Consider the following 17,656-nt stretch of genomic DNA (forward strand, 5'->3'; position numbering starts at 1 on the left):
AACTACATGGAATCGCATTTTGAGTAGAACTGAGTGGAAAGAAGTGCGATTGAATAAAATGCAGTCTAACTCAATGGAATGGAAAGCAACCGAATTTCAAAGACGGAATATTATTACATGGAAAGGAGTCAAATGTAATGGGATGGAACTGAATGCAACAGAATTAAGTGGAATGAGATGGGATGGAAGGAATGGAACAAATTGAACAGGCAGGATGGGACGGAAACACGTGGCGTGGCCAGTCCACTCTGACCTTCCCTCCCCTCACCCCAACAGTCTTTCCCAGGGTGATGCTGCGGACCCTGCGCCACCCCATCTTCCTGCTGGTGGTCCTGTCCCAGGTGTGCATGTCGTCCATGGTGGCAGGCATGGCCACCTTCCTGCCCAAGTTCCTGGAGCGCCAGTTCTCCGTCACAGCATCCTATGCCAACCTGCTCATAGGCTGCCTCACCATCCCGTTGGCCATCGTGGGCATCGTGGTGGGGGGCATCCTGGTCAAGCGCCTCCGCCTGGGCCCCATGCACTGCGGCACCCTTTGCCTGTTGGGGACTCTGTTCTGCCTGCTTCTCAGCACGCCCCTCTTCTTCATGGGCTGCTCTACCCACCAGATTGCAGGCATCAACCACCAGCCTGGGTGAGTATGTGTCAGAGCCTGTGAGTAAAAGCTGCAGGAGGGTGCCAGGGACACGGGAGGGGGTGGCCCGGATAAGGCCAGATCAGCGGGGCGCCCCCCACCTCAAACCTCCCCTCCCCTCCCCTCCCCGCTTGGCTCAGCTGTGAGCAGTGGGACTTGTCTCCTGAATGCTCCAGGGAAGGTGTCAGGCACCCCTAGGTAGGGACGGGACTTCGTGGGCAGGACAGCTCAGGCCTGGGGCGGGGTGGAAGATGAGGCAGGACAAGGCCACTTATGTGAACGGCACAGGTAAGAAGGCCCCTATCAGGAGTGCTGCAGAGGGGACTTATGCCCTGGGAAGGAGTTGGCCTGGAGACTTCAGAGATCCTTGGTCCTTAGAGGCTGGGAGCTAAAATTCTGCTGTTCCATGACCCTAAAATTCCAGAGTTCTTTTCCACATCTGTGGGGCAGCACCTGCCTCTACCCTCCAGGGGGAAAGCCTCTGATGCCTATCTCCCTTCTCCTTCCCCCACCCCGCCCACAGCCCTCCATAGACACAGACCCTCTCCCCCGGGAACCGTCTTGGAGAGAGTGTTGGAAGTTCCTTTGCTGCCTCTTCTCCGGAATGATTTTGTTTTTCCTGGGAAACTGCTCCAGGCTTAGGTTGGCCCAACACCCAGCTAGAATCCCCCAACTTGCTCTGTTCTCTCCTCTCCCTTGGCATCTCCTCCCTCCACCCAGGGGCCAACTTTCCACACCTGGGGCTCCTTCTGTGTGACTGCGGGGGCCTCAGCCCAGGAATGCTCAGCCCTTGCCCCTTCTCTCCCATCTCCCACCTTGACGACCTCTCCCCCATCTCCCTTCCCTCTCCCCTCCTTCCCTGTCCCTTCTCCTTTTCCCAAAGGTCCAGGGTGGGTCCTTCTGTCTGCAGAGCCTTGTTCTAGGCACCGAGGTGGGGCTTCAGCCAGGCCCTTGTGAAGCCCCTGGTCTGACGAGGGAGCCAGGACATTTTCATGATTTTTAGAGTAAAAAGTAAATGAATATTTCACCACAATTTTTTAAAAAACCAAATGGGAAAAAGTGAGCCTACCTCACATGCCTCATTTGTCTCTTCTTCTGAAGCCTCTCACCCTGACCCTGACATCTCATCTCATCCAGGTTCTCATCTATATTCTTGCAATTTATTCAGCTTTGGGTTATAATTCATTGAAGAAGCCTTTGGGGACCAACTGAACAAACTGAGAATTTCTCAAACTCCAGAACAACTAATGGTACCAACAGCTGCTGAGAACTGAGGGTCTCCTACACGTCCAGCTCCTCCCATAGTCCGTATTATTAAACCCTCACGGGATCTCCGGGATGGGTCTTACCATTATCCCCATTTCGCAGATGAGGATAGCAAGGCTCAGAGAGGTGGAGTCACCTCCCTTCTGATCTCCTGCCCCTGGGCATCCCTGTCCCCGGTCAGACTAGAGCGGAGTCACTCCTGGGACTTGGGGGCAGGCCCCCAGAAGGGAGTCAGGTGGGTCTAAAATGTGCCCTAGACAGTGAACAGGGCAGTGAGAGTGAGGGAAAGGTCGTGAGACTGCAGGATGGCGATGGGAAGGGGAACCTGCAGAGCTGACAGAGAAACTGAGGCCAGAGAGAGGCAGGAACAGGTCGGAGATCCCACAACTACTCAGGTACTCTGACTGGTCCCCTCACATACAGTTCTAATTTTCCCAGAAAAGGAAGCAGTCCAGCTCGTTGAGATAAAGGCACTTTGCATCTGAGACTAAATTCTGAGAAGAATTTACCTTATGTTCCCTAAAAGAAAGGGTCATTGAGGAGCAGAGATGTTTGCAGAAGCAACTCAAAGACTTGTAGGGTCTTGGGGCTGGAAGGGGGTCTCAGAGCCTCTGGTCCAGACTCTGCTCCCCACTTCTCCCATTGGAGGCCTCTTGCAGCTTCCACTGCAAGGGGCTCACAATTGCCTGTCATGGAGCAGCTCTGACAGTGAAAAACCTCTGTGTGGAGCTGAAATCTCTGACCATGGCCGTCAGGGGAGGTTTCAGGGCTGAGGGAGCCCTGGCTCGTGGCCTGAGGGAGGGAGAGCCAGGCCAACCTTGCCGGCCTTCTCTCCCACCAGTGCCCAGCCTGGGCTGGAGCTGTTTCCAGGCTGCACGGAGCCCTGCTCCTGCCCGTCAGACGACTTTAACCCTGTCTGTGACTCCAGCGCTCGGGTGGAGTACCTCACGCCCTGCCACGCAGGCTGCAGGAGCCGGGTGGTCCACGAGGCTCCGGACAAAAGCCAGGTGGGTCAGGCCTCTGGCCGCTCCCTCTGCCTCCCATGGGCTCTGCCCCCCCCACCTCTGTGCGCCTGCCCCGCTCCCAGCTCTGAATGGTCTCACTCTGGCTCGTCTCTCTGTCTGTGTCATCTGTCTCCTTCTGCTGGCAGATGTAGAACTTTATTCTTTCAATAAGCTTTCATTGCCAGCCTGGGCCCAGCCGTGTGCCAGGGCTCAGAGCACAGAGGTGAACCAAATCTGGCCCCGGCTGTCTATGCAGGGGAGGGGCAGAAGGAAGTAACTCAGGAATTCCAGGGGTGGTGATAGGCAGGAGAGGTGGTCCCCACAAGTACAGACAAGGATGCAAGGAGATACATCCCACCTGGGAGGGTCCCAAAAGGCCTCACGGGACGTGGCAGGTGTGCTGGATCTTCAAGCGTGGGCAGGCAAACTAGGGAAGGGCTTTCCAGGCAGGGAGGGCACATCACATGGTACACACACACACACACACACACACACACACACACACACACAAATACAATGTTTCAAGAAACTGCAAAGAAATTATTGGAGCAGAAGCATAAGGGTTCACGGAGGGAAAGCAAAGCCCAGACTAGGAAGGGCCTTGAATGCCAGGCCACGAGTGGGGCCTTCATCTGGAGAGCAGTGCGGAGACTTGGATGGGTTTTAAGCAGGGGAGTGACAGGGGTCAGACCTGTGTCTGATCACATTTGAGGCCATAGTGCAGAGGAAGGTGAACAGAATGCAGGCCAGGAGACAGGGAGACCAGTGGGGAGGCTGGAGCAATGAGCCCAGTCAGTCAGTCAGTCAACAACAAACCTTCGTGGAGCCTCTCCTTTGTGCCAGGCCCTGTGCTGGGGGCTGAGGACAGACTCAGAGCCAAGGGTCCCTGCTGTCAAGGAACTCCCGGGGATGCGGTTGTGGGAGAGAGGAGGAGTGGACAAGCATAACCAGCAGCAGTGCGTTCTACGTGAATCTTAGAAGGACCACAAAGACCAGCTGGTTCCTCCTCTCCTTTCCTCTCATTGCCCCCAAAGGACAAGTGGGGACAATGCTCACCTTCCTCAGGCCACCCCCCACCAGCTGGAATAAAGCATGTGTGTGTGGGTGTGGTGTCAGGCTGGTTGTTATGACAACGCCTCCCTCTCTCCGGAGACCCCCACTCCCATCATGCAGAACCCCTGCCATTGTGTCCTGCTGGGCATCCGCATCTAAGCCCAAGACTCCTACAGGGAGAGACCTGGGCCCCACGGGCTGGCGCAGAGTAAAGCACCTGGTTGACGTTATTTCAGAAACCAGCCAGGCACCACCTGAGCTGTGTAAACTGTTCGCATTTGGAATAATCGCAATCCAGGCTTTCGAGCCTCCTAGCACTTACTGTCCTGACTTGGTTTGATCTCCCTGAGACCCTTCCAAAGTCCCCCAGGCCCTGGCAGCTGGGGTTGGATCCCCGAGGCAACAGTGAACTCCTGCGGATAGGGGCCTGTGAGCACTGTGGCCAGGCCACCTGGTTCAAATCCCTGTTCTGCCTCTAACTGGCTCTGTTACCTTAGGCAAATTTTTTAATCTGTGCCTCAGTTTCCTGGTCTGTGAAATGGAGGTGATAGTATTGAGTGCCTACTATATACCAGCCACTGTGCTAATGTTTTACCCGGATAAATTCATTAAGTGAAGAGCCACATGACATAATCCATGAAAAGCACTCAGCCCGGTGCCTGAGGAATTTTAAGCATGCAGTAATACACACTTCTATTATGCCCATTATACAGATGGGGAATGGAGGCCCAGGAAAGGACCAGGCATTGCCCAAAGTTTTAATGCCAGAGCTGGGACTAGAGCTGAGGGCTCTGGCCTCTGAGCCCAGCCCCCTCTCCAGTGCATCCTCAGAGGTTGTGTTGGGTATAGTATTTGGAGGAGGGTGTAGCTGAGTCCTGGTCAGCACTCACGAACTGTCACCCTGGCCTGGAATTGTCTGTTGGTGAGCCTGCCTCCTCAGGCCAACCTGAGCTACTCAGCCCAGAGGTGGATCAGTCAGTGTCCAGCACAGCTGCGCTCAGTAACAATTTATGAATGAATAAATGTGAGATTGGAAGGCTGGCAGCATCTAGGGCTCAGGGGCTGGGGTCCTAGGGAGTGAGAATCAGAGGCAGCTGGAGAGATTAAAGTCATTCATAAGAAGAACTTCCTGCCATGGAATTAGATGAATATGAATGAAGGGCTGGGAAAACCCCAAGAGAAAGGCCTCTAGCTGTTATATCTCTCCCAGCAACCTTCTGCCTCCAGAAAAAAGAACAGGATAATTCTCTTCCGATAACCTGGCCTTGGGATATTTCTCCATTTACCTGTCCCTTTATTGTATCTCCGACCCAGTGGCTTCCTCAGCCCGTGGTGAAGGTCCAGACAGTGTGTGCTCAGGGGGGCAGGCACATATGGCAGCATAGCCTTGTCGTGCAACGCCAAGCGCCCAAACACCCAAACTGGAATCCTAGGTCTCCAATCTCTCCTCTCTCTCTTTGTCTCTGTCTCTCTCTCTCCCTGTCTCTTTCTCTCTCACCTTGCCCTAATTCCACCTTCTGAATATCTCTCAAATCAGAATCCTTTTCTCCTTCCCCCTCCCCCTCCCTCCTGCCTACCAGCCTCCCCAGTCAGGTCCCTCCTCTTGCAACAGCCAGCGCAGCTTTTGTGCTATCAGGTCTTAGCTCTCCCGTGCTTAAAATCTTTCCAAGGCTCCCAGCATGCATCTCAGGGCTTCCCAGCCCTTTTCACATTGGGAAGAGTCTCAAGCTGCCAAAGCTGGAGGTGAGAGGCCCAGAGAGTTCCAGCTGCCTGGAGTTCACCAGGTCACCCTGAGGGCTGATGTGTTCCCTGCACGCCTGTCGCTCAGCTGAGGCCGAGGTCTCTGGGGCACACTGGTTGGGAAACTGTGATCTAGGGGCAGAAAAGAAAAGCCAGGTCTTCCTGGCTCAGCTTTGCTCCCGTTGAGGCATCTGAGGACACTGGTGGTCTAGACCAATTCTGAAAGAATCTGAAAAAAGGTGTTTTTCCAGGCCACCTTGGGGCTGGGAATGAGGGTTGCAATCAAACGCGAGCCTGAGGACATTTCATTGCACTTTAGAAAAGGGTCAGCTTTTCCTCATTCTTCAGCCTTTGGTGGGGCCCCCGTTTTCCAGGCGTCTCCTATTAGACTTTTCACCTGACAGGAAGGAGGGCTAGGACTTGTCCTCTGGCCCTGTAGCCCCCAACCTCAGAAAGCTGTGCTGCATTGCGCAAGGTTCTGCAAACACCTGGCGGCCAAACCTTGTTTCAGGCCTCTGCTCGCCTCTCTGGGTTTGCCTCACTTAGTACTGAACCTGAGTATTTTTTCCTTCCTGCCAGCTCACAGATGCTCTCAGGACATTGTTTTCATTATTTTATTTTATCCAGCATTTTAGATTGCTGTCAGCAGGATGACTGACAGGGCACCTGGTCCACCCTGCTTCTGGAAACAGCAGTCAGGTTCTCTTTCGTGTCCAGGGTTCTTCACAGTGTGGCCCCAGCACACATACCCCACACCCCATGCAAAGAGAAGGCAGAGAAGGTCTCCCCTCTGCCTTCTCTTTGCATGCATTCTGCTCCCGACAGAAGGAAAGATTTGCTGGCTTCTTTCATGCCCCTGTGATTTTACATTTAGCTTTCCCTCTACTCATTCCCATTTTCCTCTTGGTGAACTCCTATTCATTCCTCAAGACCCGAATCCAACACCCCTCTTTGGCAAAGCCTTCCTTGCGTCTCCCTTACCTGCTGAACCAAGACTCCCACTGATGCTATCTGCCCCTCTCCATCCTGTGCTTGAATCTCTCCTTGAGAATCCACTCTAGGATCCAGTGCCCTGGAAGACCTCAGTAGAGCGGGAAGGGGGAACACTGAACTGGAAAACCTGAATTCCTTCCTCAAAATACTTTGTTGCTTTAATTCCTTGCGCAGAAAGTCAGGAATTTGGAACATTCTGACATCACCCGGTGAAAGAATGAGCGAGTGTATGTGGTGTATGAGTGTGTGTGAGTCTATAAGTGTGTGAGCATGTGTGTGGGGTGTGAGTGTATGTTTGACAGTATGTGTGTGTATATGTAGTGAGCGTGTGTATGTATGTGTATGAGAGTGTGAGTACATAGGTATGTGTGTGAGTGTGTATGTGTGTGTGCTGTGTTGGGGGTGACTCTCTTCTAGTTCCCTCTCCCTGTCCTCTTCTCCACGTCCCCTCTCCCCACAGCCTCAGCCTGGGCTCAGCCCACTTGTGTGCAAACAGCCTGTGTACCTGTCAGGCCGCTCAAGCCATCCTGACTGAGCCAAGGGGTCAGAAATCCCAGCATCCAGCCAGCTCTGCCCCAGTGTGTGTGTGTCCACGGGTCTCTCATAAGCCTCCTGGGGCCTCACCCCTTGGCCAGCTGCTTGTCCTTAGAGGTTCCTGAAGGCTCTTCTTCCCCCCTCCCCACGCTAGGTCTTCTACACCAACTGCAGCTGCGTGGTGGGGGGCGGCCCTGTGCTAGCGGGCTCCTGCGACTCGGCCTGCAGCCCCCTCGTGCTGCCCTTCATGATCCTGGTCAGCCTGGGTGCCGCACTGGCTAGTGTCACCCACACACCGTCCTTCATGCTCATCCTAAGGTGAAAGCAGGGGCGTGCTGGAACCAGTGCATACCAAGAGGTTCTTAACCACAGGCAGGATAAGGGATCCTGAGGGAGGTGTTCAAAGAAGGAGGTGTCCTGGCCCCCAGAGCAGACCGGGCTCTCACTGTCCTGTCTACATCCTCATGGCAACTGCTGAGAGGAAGTTTTCTCCCCATCTTACAGATAAGAAAACTGAGGCTCAGAGAAATTCGGGAGCTAGCCCCGGGTCATGTAGCAAGTTTTGGGTGGAATAGTACTGATGCCAAGGCCCAGAGCCCAGACCCCTACTTTCCCCAGAGGAGGAGAGGCCACACCTAAGCCCCTGCCCTGGCCTCCAGTCACAGTGAGGAGGAAGTGGGGGAGCGTCACCTGACTCTCCGCCCCACCCGACCTGCAGTGAGCTGGTCACAGGTGGTGCACCTAGAAATCCAAACCCCACCAGTGTGGTCTACGACTCTTCCACTTCAAGTCAACAAGCACTAGGTGCCCACCGTGGACCCAGCCTGTGCTGAGCACTGCCTCTTGGTCCAAGATCTTTCTGGCCCTTGTCCTGAGGGTGCCTGCTGGGACTGACAAACTGTCGCCTGAAGCCATAAGAGGACCTCAGAGCAGGATAATTCCAAATTTTCATTATGCTGGGATTATTTTATTCCCCATCTGTTTTCTAGAAAATTAGAAGGGGGATGGAGCCCCTTACAATATTAGAAGGCATGTAGATCCAGAAACCAGGCTGGCTGCAAGAGCAAAAGTAGAGGAGTCAGGTGCCCCAGCAGGCAGGCTGATTAAGAGCAGTTCATGCAGGCAGTGTACGGCACAAATTCCAACCCTTGACAGCCATCAGCCGTGGGGTCTTGGCCAAGTCACTCAACCTGTCTAACTATCTGTCAGTTTCCTTACCTGTAAAATGGGCCTCATGCTATACCTACCATATGCGGGGGACGTGGGGGGCGCAGTACAGAATAACCGAGCCATGGTAAGCACTCCACAAATGCCAGCTGCTGGGATGACTTAGGAAGAGGAGCCAGCGATTGCCAGGGCACCCCAGGCTGAGCCATCATAGTGATCAGGGAAGTTACACGGCGTGTCTGGCTGCCCAGCTCCAGGTTTTGCCAAGGGTAGGAGGAAGGGGAGAATTTGGTGGGACCAGGGGGTGGGGAGAGAGGGGTGTCTGTGACCGGCAACACAGGGAGGTCAGCACAGGGCCCTGACGGTCAGCGGATATAGCTGGGACCCAGCTCTGCAGGTTGAAGGGAAGCCACTTCAGAACCTCTGGGGGCAGGCTGGTGCTGGGGCGGGGGGGGAGAGAAGGGGATGGTGAGAGCCCCTTGAAGGCTCGAACCCTCTCAATCCTCATGTCACCCTGTCCCTGCTTGTTAGGGGAGTGAAGAAAGAAGACAAGACTCTGGCTGTGGGGATCCAGTTCATGCTCCTGAGAGTTTTGGGTAAAGAATGTGCTGGGGACCACTGGTCCAAGGCCCGGGGGGCACAGGGATGAGTGGGGCCCGCTCCCTGACCTTAGGGTTCACTGGCCCACAGGGTCACAGATCCGACCTAGGTACCCTGGAGGTGGGTGCGCAAGCAGCTAGACGGCCCATCAGGGAGCCAGCATCCAATACCAGGGTAAGGGGTGGGCTTGAAGGCTGAAGACTTAATGGCCCTGAAGAGTTATATATACCAGGGAGTGGCAGGGGAGGTACCGGGATGCCAGCTTCCATTGTCCCCTGAACACCTCCTCCTCCAGCCTGGATGCCCAGCCCCGTGATCCACGGCAGTGCCATTGACACCACCTGTGTGTACTGGGCCCAGAGTTGTGGGCGTCGGGCCGTCTGCCACTACTACGACCACGACCTGCTTCGAAACCGGTGAGACCGGGGATAGGGGCTACCAGGGGGCTGTGAGAAAGCTTCTAGAAACACTCTTGGGGTCCCAGGCAGGCCACCAGCAGGGAGGGGAGGTCCACTGGCATCCACCTGCAAGGTGACCGGCGCTCTATGCAGTGCTGATCCCACCAGTCCTGCAAGCTAGACATTGTCTCCCCTTTTGATGGATGAGGAAAGGGAGATTTAAGTAAGTGGCCCAAAGTCACACAGCTGATAACTGGCAAAGCTGGGCCTCACCCGTCTGTGCTGGCTGAGTGAGGGGAGAATGAGGGGAGCAGCCCAGGTGTGAGAAAAACAGAGAGTTGGGGTGGGTCAGGAAGATGGCTCTACCTAGGACATAGGAGGCCTAGGATGCAGGCCCCGCTCTGCCTCCCTCATTGCGAGACCTGCCTTTTTGGGACTTAATCTTCCCATCCATACAATGGGGAGCCCAAAGGAACCTGAAGGCAGAGAGGCTGCAGGCCCTGGGATGGATGGGCAGTTGCGGGGAGGGACTTACTAGCAGAGCTGGGAGTAGGGAGCTGTTCACTTCCAGCTCTGAGGAGTGCATGGTTCCAGGAGGGCTTCCTAGAGGAGGAGAAGTCAAGAAGAGTCTTGGTGAATTAGACAAACAGGAGAGGGAATCCTCCTTTTCTTGCGGCAAGTGATGTGATCCAGAGTTGCAACTGTCAGGCCCGCTGAGTCCTGAGAGAGACCCAGAGAGAGGCAGGGCCAGCCCAGGCCATGAGGCAGGGCCAGCCCAGGCCATGAGGCAGTCAGCACAGGGCAGGCAGGCTTCTTTGGAGCCTTTTCCCCCTTCCAAGGAAGGACCCCCATGGGGGTCAATTCTAGGGGCTCCCAGCCAAAGCCATGGTGACAGGGTCCACTGCCCTGGGGCTGGAGGCCTATCCCCCCACCAAGGCCTCAACGTCTCCAACTACATAATGGGTGATGATTGCTGACGCCACTCTGCTTCCAGCCCAAGCACATCCAAGCCCTGAATGGGGAGGTCCTGAGTTCAAGGGTCACTTGCTCTTTCCCAGGTTCATCGGCCTCCAGTTCTTCTTCAAGACAGGCTCTCTGGCCTGTTTCGCCTTGATTTTGGCCATCCTAAGGCAGCAGGACAAAGAGGAGGGGACCAAGGCGACCATACCCAACCCTGGCCTACAGCAGCAGCTGTTAGCGTCAGGGGCAAAGAAGGAGCCTGAGGAATCCAGAGTGTGAGCTGTCCCAGGGCCCCATTCTGGCGGGGAGTAGCAGCCATGGCGAGTACCTCCTCTGGGCCCTTTGCCTGAGATTGGGGGTTGGGAGCCCTGTTTTCCAATTATGAGTCCTCCACTAACTTGCTGTGTAGCTTTGAGCAAGCCACTGACCCTTTCTGGGCCTTTGTTGGCTCACCTGAACCAAAGAGTTACTTGCGGGTTTGTTGTTTTGGCCACTTCTGAAGCTTGAGGGTCTTCCCCCTCTTCTCCCCCAGCCACACGGGCTGACCTGAAACCAGGCTTTCCTGGGTGGAAGGACTGCATATCTTTCCCCCAGGGCCCGAGGATAGAGAAGTGGACAATAGTAGGCCAGGCTGCCCCGCCTACTGGGTCCTGGCCCTGCTCTACTGCTCACCTGGAACACCCTCTCTGAGCCTCAGCCTCCCAGCCTCCATTTCTGTCAGGTGGAAATGAACTTGTCAGCTTTCAGGCCTCTTCAGCTGTGACCATCTGTGTGGCCAGGACAGACTCAGGTCTCCTCCCCAGCCCCGCTCAGCCTGGACTTGGGGCCAGTACAGCCTCTGTTGAGAAGTGTCCATTTGGCGCCCCCTGGAGGCAGAGCCCTGAGCTTTGGGGAGCCGCCCTGGGGAGGGAACTGGTCCCACTCACGACATCCAGGCTAGGCAGGGCCTTCAGGAAACCTGGTGTGAGGTCCCCAGGGGCCTTGGCTGTGCAGGGAGCCTCACTCTCTGGAGTCAGGAAATCCCAGCCCTTGCCCTCAGGCAGCCACAGTCTGGGCGAGGCCTATTCTCTGCCTGGTGGAGAGGGGGACCCAGCTCCCACATTGGGGCATTTTCTAATTTCAAAGACCAAACAAACTCAGCATAGACTCACTGGTACCCATGCATTGCCAAGATTTCACACACTTGACCTGGGCCCACCAAAGCCACTTTGACTTTTGTGACTAGAATCCTAATTTCACCATTTCCTCCCAGGCACCTGATTCTATGTCACCTGGGGTTGTGTAGACAATGTCTGGTTCTGTGACACCCACATTTTGGGGTAACATCTGGTTCTCTGTGATGCCTGGGTTGGTGTAAGAACCTGTTCTTTGTGATGCCTGGGCTTGTGATCTAGAAGCAATAATGCGTGGCTCTGTGTAATAAGTGGGTCTGTGGGATGCTTGGGTCTGAAGAGACAAGTCCTTGTCTGTGTCAGGCCTTGTCTTGCCTTGTCTTGTTTTATGGCTAGTCTTATCTGGCCTGATTATCTCTCTGGGACGGGGAGAGAGTTTCCCAATCTGCTTCCAGCCCAATCTAGTTGCTTGGGAGGCAAGAGACAGGGAGTCAGAAGCAGGAGCTTCCCAAATCCGTGTCCAGCCCTGTGCTGTGGGCCAGGGGGGAAGCTGGGGGGTTGGGGGCACACGTGGCTCTGGCCCTCTGCGCAGCTCTCAGCGGCAGGGCTTTGAGGCTATGCCACATGAAAGAAGAGGGAGGTACAAAAGTTCTAATTCCCATTTTTGTTCTGCTGGTTGATACCTTTAAATGTCTAACAGATATCTGAGCCTGTATTTATCAGTGCCAAGAATTTCAGAGTCTCTTCCAACAAGATGAGGCTGTTTGTATGTTCATATTCCTCCTCCTTCCCTCTTGTTTCCCAGGTTTTGCAGAAATAATCTGGAATTATAGATATAGCTTATTATTAAATTTGTTCTTGCATAATGTGTCTTCCGTTACAAAAATCCTTTCTTCCAAACTGCATTAAGGTTTGCAACAACCAGATTATTTCCAGTTATTTAGATTTAAGGTTTGCTGGATTCATTGCTCACCGTTATTTCTCGTAGATTACATCTTCCCCTACCTGTATATTCTGGTCTAATTTTTGTCCGGCTCGACTACTTTCTCTAGTAATGGTTTCAGAAGTGGAATAATGTCGCAAGGCTTTCCCAGTCCTCACCTGTCCAAACTGTCATTCAGGTTTTACAGAAGAGGAGATGGTTCAGAAAGGATAAGCAACTTGCCCAAGATCACACAAAATAAATGTCAGAGCCAGGATTAGATCTAGATTTTGTGGGAACTGACGCTTACACAATTTGGGGAGTCCTCTTTAAGAAAAAGAGCACAACATTAGGTAAGAAGGTGAATATTTACTTAGAATGAAAAAAGAAGTCAAAACAAATACATCTCACAATTCAGAAAAATAGCATAAGATTGTTTACTAACTGCTGTGCATACCTCCAAAATTCTCCCCCTAACGGTTGGAAATATTTTCTATAGACTAGCTTCTGGTTCCATACATTTTAAACCTGTTTCTCCTCTGTTGTCCATATACTTCCAGGGCCAGGCAGGAGAAAACACTTTCATGTCACAAGATGACCTCTGGACATGACACCTTGATGTCACAATGCCAAATGAGTTGGACTGTGGGTAGGAAGAGTCCTAGAAGCCATTCTCTATACAGAGGTAGCTAGCAATGATCTATCTATTCATAGAGGTGACTGAGAACCACGTAAATGTATCCCGATGAATCCAAATTAAATTGATCCCCAACTCCACTCCCTCTTAGCATTATTCCAGAAATGTCCATGCCAACTGCTTCACATAAAGGGAAACTGGGACACAAGGACACTTGGAGTGGAAAGAACTAGCCATCTTGACCCATTGTGGTGAAAGTGTCTACCTTTGGAAATTTCCTGAGAACTTGACAACAGGAACATATTGATGAAGCCTCTCCCAGGGCCGGGGTAGAGGCCGTGGTGCTCAAGCAGTCTTAGCTTCATGCTGAGTCTACCTCTGGGTTGAGCTGAGATTCGAAGAAGACGAGGTGCTTGTGCTTAAAATCATCCAGGCTGGTCAGGGAGGAGACTCCAGGAGTAATCACAAGAGAGACATGGGGCTGAGAGCCAGGGGTGGAACAGGTAAGGGCCAGCGACTTCCCAGGGATTCAGGGGGTCCAGGGAGCAGCCCTCTTCCCTGACATGGCCTCTGGCCAATGAGAAGCCGCAAGCAATTACACCTGTGAGCTCACTTTCTTCTCACCCTGTCCCTGAGAGTTGGATGAGAAGGCATTAAGTCTCCTACTAGATTCTATGGTGGTAAAGTCCAGCAGAGAACAGGACTGGAACCAGAATGAAGATCCTGACACCTGGCCCGGAGTTCCTTTAGGCTGTAGACTCATGCTGGGAAGGTGCAGGGCAGGCAGATACCAGGGAGCCAGGAGCCATGATTGGAGCACAAATAAACGAGGAGCAAGAACTGGGACTTCCCTGGTGGTGCAGTGGTTGAGAATCCGCCTGCCAGTGCAGGGAACACGGGTTCAATCCCTGGTCCGGGAAGATCCCACATGCCGCGGAGCAACTAAGCCCGTGCGCCACAACTACTGAGCCTGTGCTCTAGAGCCAGTGAACCACAACTACTGAGGCTGCATGCTGCAACTACTGAAGCCCACGCACCTAGAGCCCGTACCCTGCAGCAAGAGAAGCCACCGCAATGAGAAGCCCGCTCACTGCAATGAAGAGTGGCCCCTGCTTGCTGCAACTAGAGAAAGCCTGCGCGCAGCAACGAAGACCCAACACAGCCAAAATAAATAAATAAAATACATAAATAAATTTAAAAAAAAAGAATCCGCCTGCCAAGGCAGGGGATACGGTTCGAGCCCTGGTCCGGGAAGATCCCACATGCCGCAGAGCAATTAAGCCCGTGCGCCACAACTACTGAAGCCCGCATGCCTAGAGCCTGTGCTCCGCAACGAGAAGCTACTGCAATGAGAAGCCTGCGCACTGCAACGAAGAGTAGCCCCGGCTCACCGCAACTAGAGAAAGCCCGCACGCAGCAACGAAGACCCAACACAGCCAAAAATAAATAAATAAATTTATTAAAAAAAGAAAGAACCCACAGCACCCTTGACATTCTTTAGACATGTTGAATTCTTTCCCCCTAACAAGCCCCTACATGTGCTCCTCCCTCTACCCAGCTGGCCTTCTTCACATCCCCACCCCATTGTCTGCCTCTCCATCCCGCTTCATGAAGTCCTGTCCAAACTTCCAGACCCAGCTCAAAGGCCACCACCTCCAGGGATGCAGCATGGTATAGGCAACGGGAGTGGGTGGCAACCACCTCAGGGAATCCATTAAAAGATATAGACTCTCCGTTAAAAATGCACACAAACTTATACACAATTGTGCCCCTGATTTCAGAGGTTGGGGATCATTTGAAGCCTAGCTGTAGACCTCCAGTGGAGTGGAGTGAAAAGAACAGAGTTTTAGAGTCAGTCAGATTTGGGTTCAAATCTAGACTCTGCCACTGATTCACGGTGTGACCCCAAACAAGATTTAACTTCCTTGCCTCTCAGTTTCTTCACCTGTAAGGTGAGGTTGATCATTCCTGTCTCTCAGAAGGTATGAAGACAAAATAATGATAACATACTCATTCACAGGCAGTGTACCTAATGATCAATATTTGTAAGTTTCCTTCCCCTTCCCCTGTTCCTGAAAGGAGTGGGCAGTAAGGACAGGGAGAGGCACCACTGAGGGGAGGCACCACCCTCGCTCTGCCCTGCCCTGGCTGCAGCTCTGCTTGTCCCCTAATCTTTCTTCCACTGTCAGCCAGGGCTCAGCCTGCCCAGTCTTATCTCTCCCCACAGCCAGCCTGGGACAGCTTTTCTCAGCCAGATTTACATTTTTATTGATTTTCTTTCTCCCTTCCAGAGCAGTCCCTTCCTTCTGTTTCCCCTTTTGCTATAAAATGGGCTAACCCTGGAAGCAGCAGTTCTGGTGCTGGCCAAGAAGTGATGGTTCAAGGATAGATTCATTCACCATACATTCATTTATTTATTCAAACACCCAATCAACCAACAAACCACATGGCTGCTCTATGCCCCTGCTGGCACTGCTGGGGGGACACAGCCATGGGTCCAGTACAGGAAACTCCCAGTATAAGCAGACAAGCTGACACATAGTAATAAAAGCATGATTAGTCATATAGGAGAGGGAAGAAGAGGAAGCCACGTATTCTTCCTGGGGTCACCATGGAAGGCTCTCCAGAAAAGGTTAAATCAGAGCTGGCCTTAGAGATTAGGCAGGAAATTCCCAGGTAGAAAAGATGCAAATAGACATGAGAAACAATGGCATGAGCAAAGAGAGGAAGGCACAAGAGAGCAGAGTGTGTCTGAGATATGGTACAAGAGCGATGTGGTTGGGATGTACTGCATGTGCAAGGCCATCAGGAGAGAGAGGAGAGCTGAGGCTGGATGTACCAGTGAGGACCAAGCCTTGAGTTCCAGCTGAAGGCTTTGGATGTCTTCCTGAGGGCAAAGAGGCGCCCTTGAAGCATTGACTGATGGATTATTCAATTGACTGGTTATTTTAAGCAGGGAGTGACATGACAAGATTTGTGTTTTAGAAAGGCTGCAGGCTGCACCCTGGGGGCTTTGAATGGAAAAGGGAAGCTGGAGGCCAAGAGCTCAGGCTGGACACTGGTGCTTAATCAGGAGAAGAAGTAGGAGGCCTTGAACCAGGTCATCCTTGAAGTGGGGACATCTAAGATGAGTCTTGAAAGATGAGTAGGACCATACCCGGTGGAGAAGTTGGGAACAGCGTCCAGGGAGAAGAAACTACACAGATAAAAACTCAGCATACAGAGAGCTCCTGGCAAGCTTGGGGAATTTTCCACTAGTTCGGCAGGGCTACAGTGTGGTCTAAGAGAAAGGTCATGGTGAGGGATGTAGCTGAAGAAATGGGTCAGGGCCCTCAGTTTCTCTCAGTATTCTCTGTCTCCTGAACCTAGACTCAGGTGGGAGAGGAGAGGGAACACTGGCCACTTGTGCAGAGGTGACAGTGTGGAGCTGCCTCCCCTGAAGACTGAGAGAGGCTTTCCATGATCACAGCACTACATTTTACAAAGTCCCTTCACACTTGATCCTCATGGCTTCCTGACGAGGAATGTAGAACAAGGACTATTGGCCCCATATAGTGGATAAATTATCTGAAGCCTAGAAAACTACAGGAACTTGTCCAACGTTGCTCAAGAGCTCAGGTATCCCCCTTTTAAAGCTCCAATGTTTTTTCTAATAAACTTACTTGTCCCTGAATCACATACACACAATAGATGTAGTAGCTACTAACTAATGTGATTGGAATGGGGAAAAGCATAAAAAAAACACAACAGAGTAAGAGATCTCCTCCTGCCCTCAATTCCTCAACCTTCACCCTGGAGCTGGAGACATTCCAGCCGAGAAAACCAGGTTCCCTCTGCTTTGGAATCCAATAGACATGAGGACAAATCGCAGCTGTGTCACTTTCCACCTGTGAGAAGTCAACTGCATTCATCTCAGCCTTAATTTTCTCATCTGAAAGACGGGAGAAACAAACCCTATCTTTCATAGAGTTGTCATGAGGACTTAATGTGAATAATGTAAGACTCTAGTAGTTAACTATTGCTGAGTAACAAATTACCCCAAAACTTAGCAGCTTAAAACAACAAATATTTATGCTCTCACACAATTTCTGAGGATCAAGAACCCAGAATTGGGCTAACTGAGAGATTGTGGCTCAGGATGTCTCATGAGGTTGCAGTCAAGTCTCAGCCAGGGCTGCAGTCATCAGAACGTTCAATGGGGCTGGAGGATCCACTTCCAAGCTCCCTCTGTGGTTGCTGTCAGGCTCCCATTCTTTGGGGGCAGTTGGTCAAAAGTTTCAGTTCCTTTTTACACAAACTTCTCCACAAGACTGCTCAGGACATGGTGGCTAACTTTCCCTAAATGAATGATCCAAGAAAGAGAATCTACCAAGATGGAAGCCACAGTATCTTTTATAACCTAACCTTGGAAGTGACAAACCTGTATTTTTACCATATTCTTTTGGTCACACAGACTAACCTTGGTACAGTGTGGGGCAGGAACATAAAAGGGTGTGGATACCAGGAGGTGTGGCTCTTCGGGAACCATCTGGAAGCAGGCTACCACAAGTGTCCAGAACAATGCCTGGCACCCAATAGGTACTTATTCATTTGCAGCTGCCATTATTCTCCCTGTGCTCACAGACTAGCTGGGAAG

At 52.5% G+C, this 17,656-nt stretch overlaps 1 protein-coding gene and 1 long non-coding RNA gene across 6 annotated transcripts in view; one reads left to right on the forward strand and one right to left on the reverse strand.

The window, feature by feature from the left end:
- Positions 1 to 14,686, forward strand: part of SLCO2B1 (solute carrier organic anion transporter family member 2B1) — a 53,455-nt gene extending 38,769 nt beyond the window's left edge. For 4 of the 5 annotated variants that reach the window (XM_060160038.1, XM_060160039.1, XM_060160037.1 and 1 more), the window contains 6 exons: positions 277 to 634; positions 2,742 to 2,907; positions 7,379 to 7,542; positions 8,923 to 8,987; positions 9,287 to 9,407; positions 10,448 to 12,471. In XM_060160038.1, coding sequence (XP_060016021.1) covers positions 277 to 634; positions 2,742 to 2,907; positions 7,379 to 7,542; positions 8,923 to 8,987; positions 9,287 to 9,407; positions 10,448 to 10,628 — 1,055 coding nt within the window. In that variant the 3' untranslated portion in view covers positions 10,629 to 12,471. Of the gene's footprint in view, positions 1 to 276; positions 635 to 2,741; positions 2,908 to 7,378; positions 7,543 to 8,922; positions 8,988 to 9,286; positions 9,408 to 10,447; positions 12,472 to 12,943 lie in introns of those variants that run through there. The other variant, XM_060160036.1, reaches the window with a different exon arrangement.
- The window catches only part of LOC132526154 (uncharacterized), a 39,116-nt gene that overhangs the window by 7,936 nt on the left and 13,524 nt on the right, over positions 1 to 17,656 (reverse strand). The window lies entirely within an intron of this gene.

Source organism: Lagenorhynchus albirostris, chromosome 9, assembly GCF_949774975.1.
Source record: "Lagenorhynchus albirostris chromosome 9, mLagAlb1.1, whole genome shotgun sequence".
NCBI classification, from domain to species: Eukaryota; Metazoa; Chordata; class Mammalia; order Artiodactyla; family Delphinidae; genus Lagenorhynchus; species Lagenorhynchus albirostris.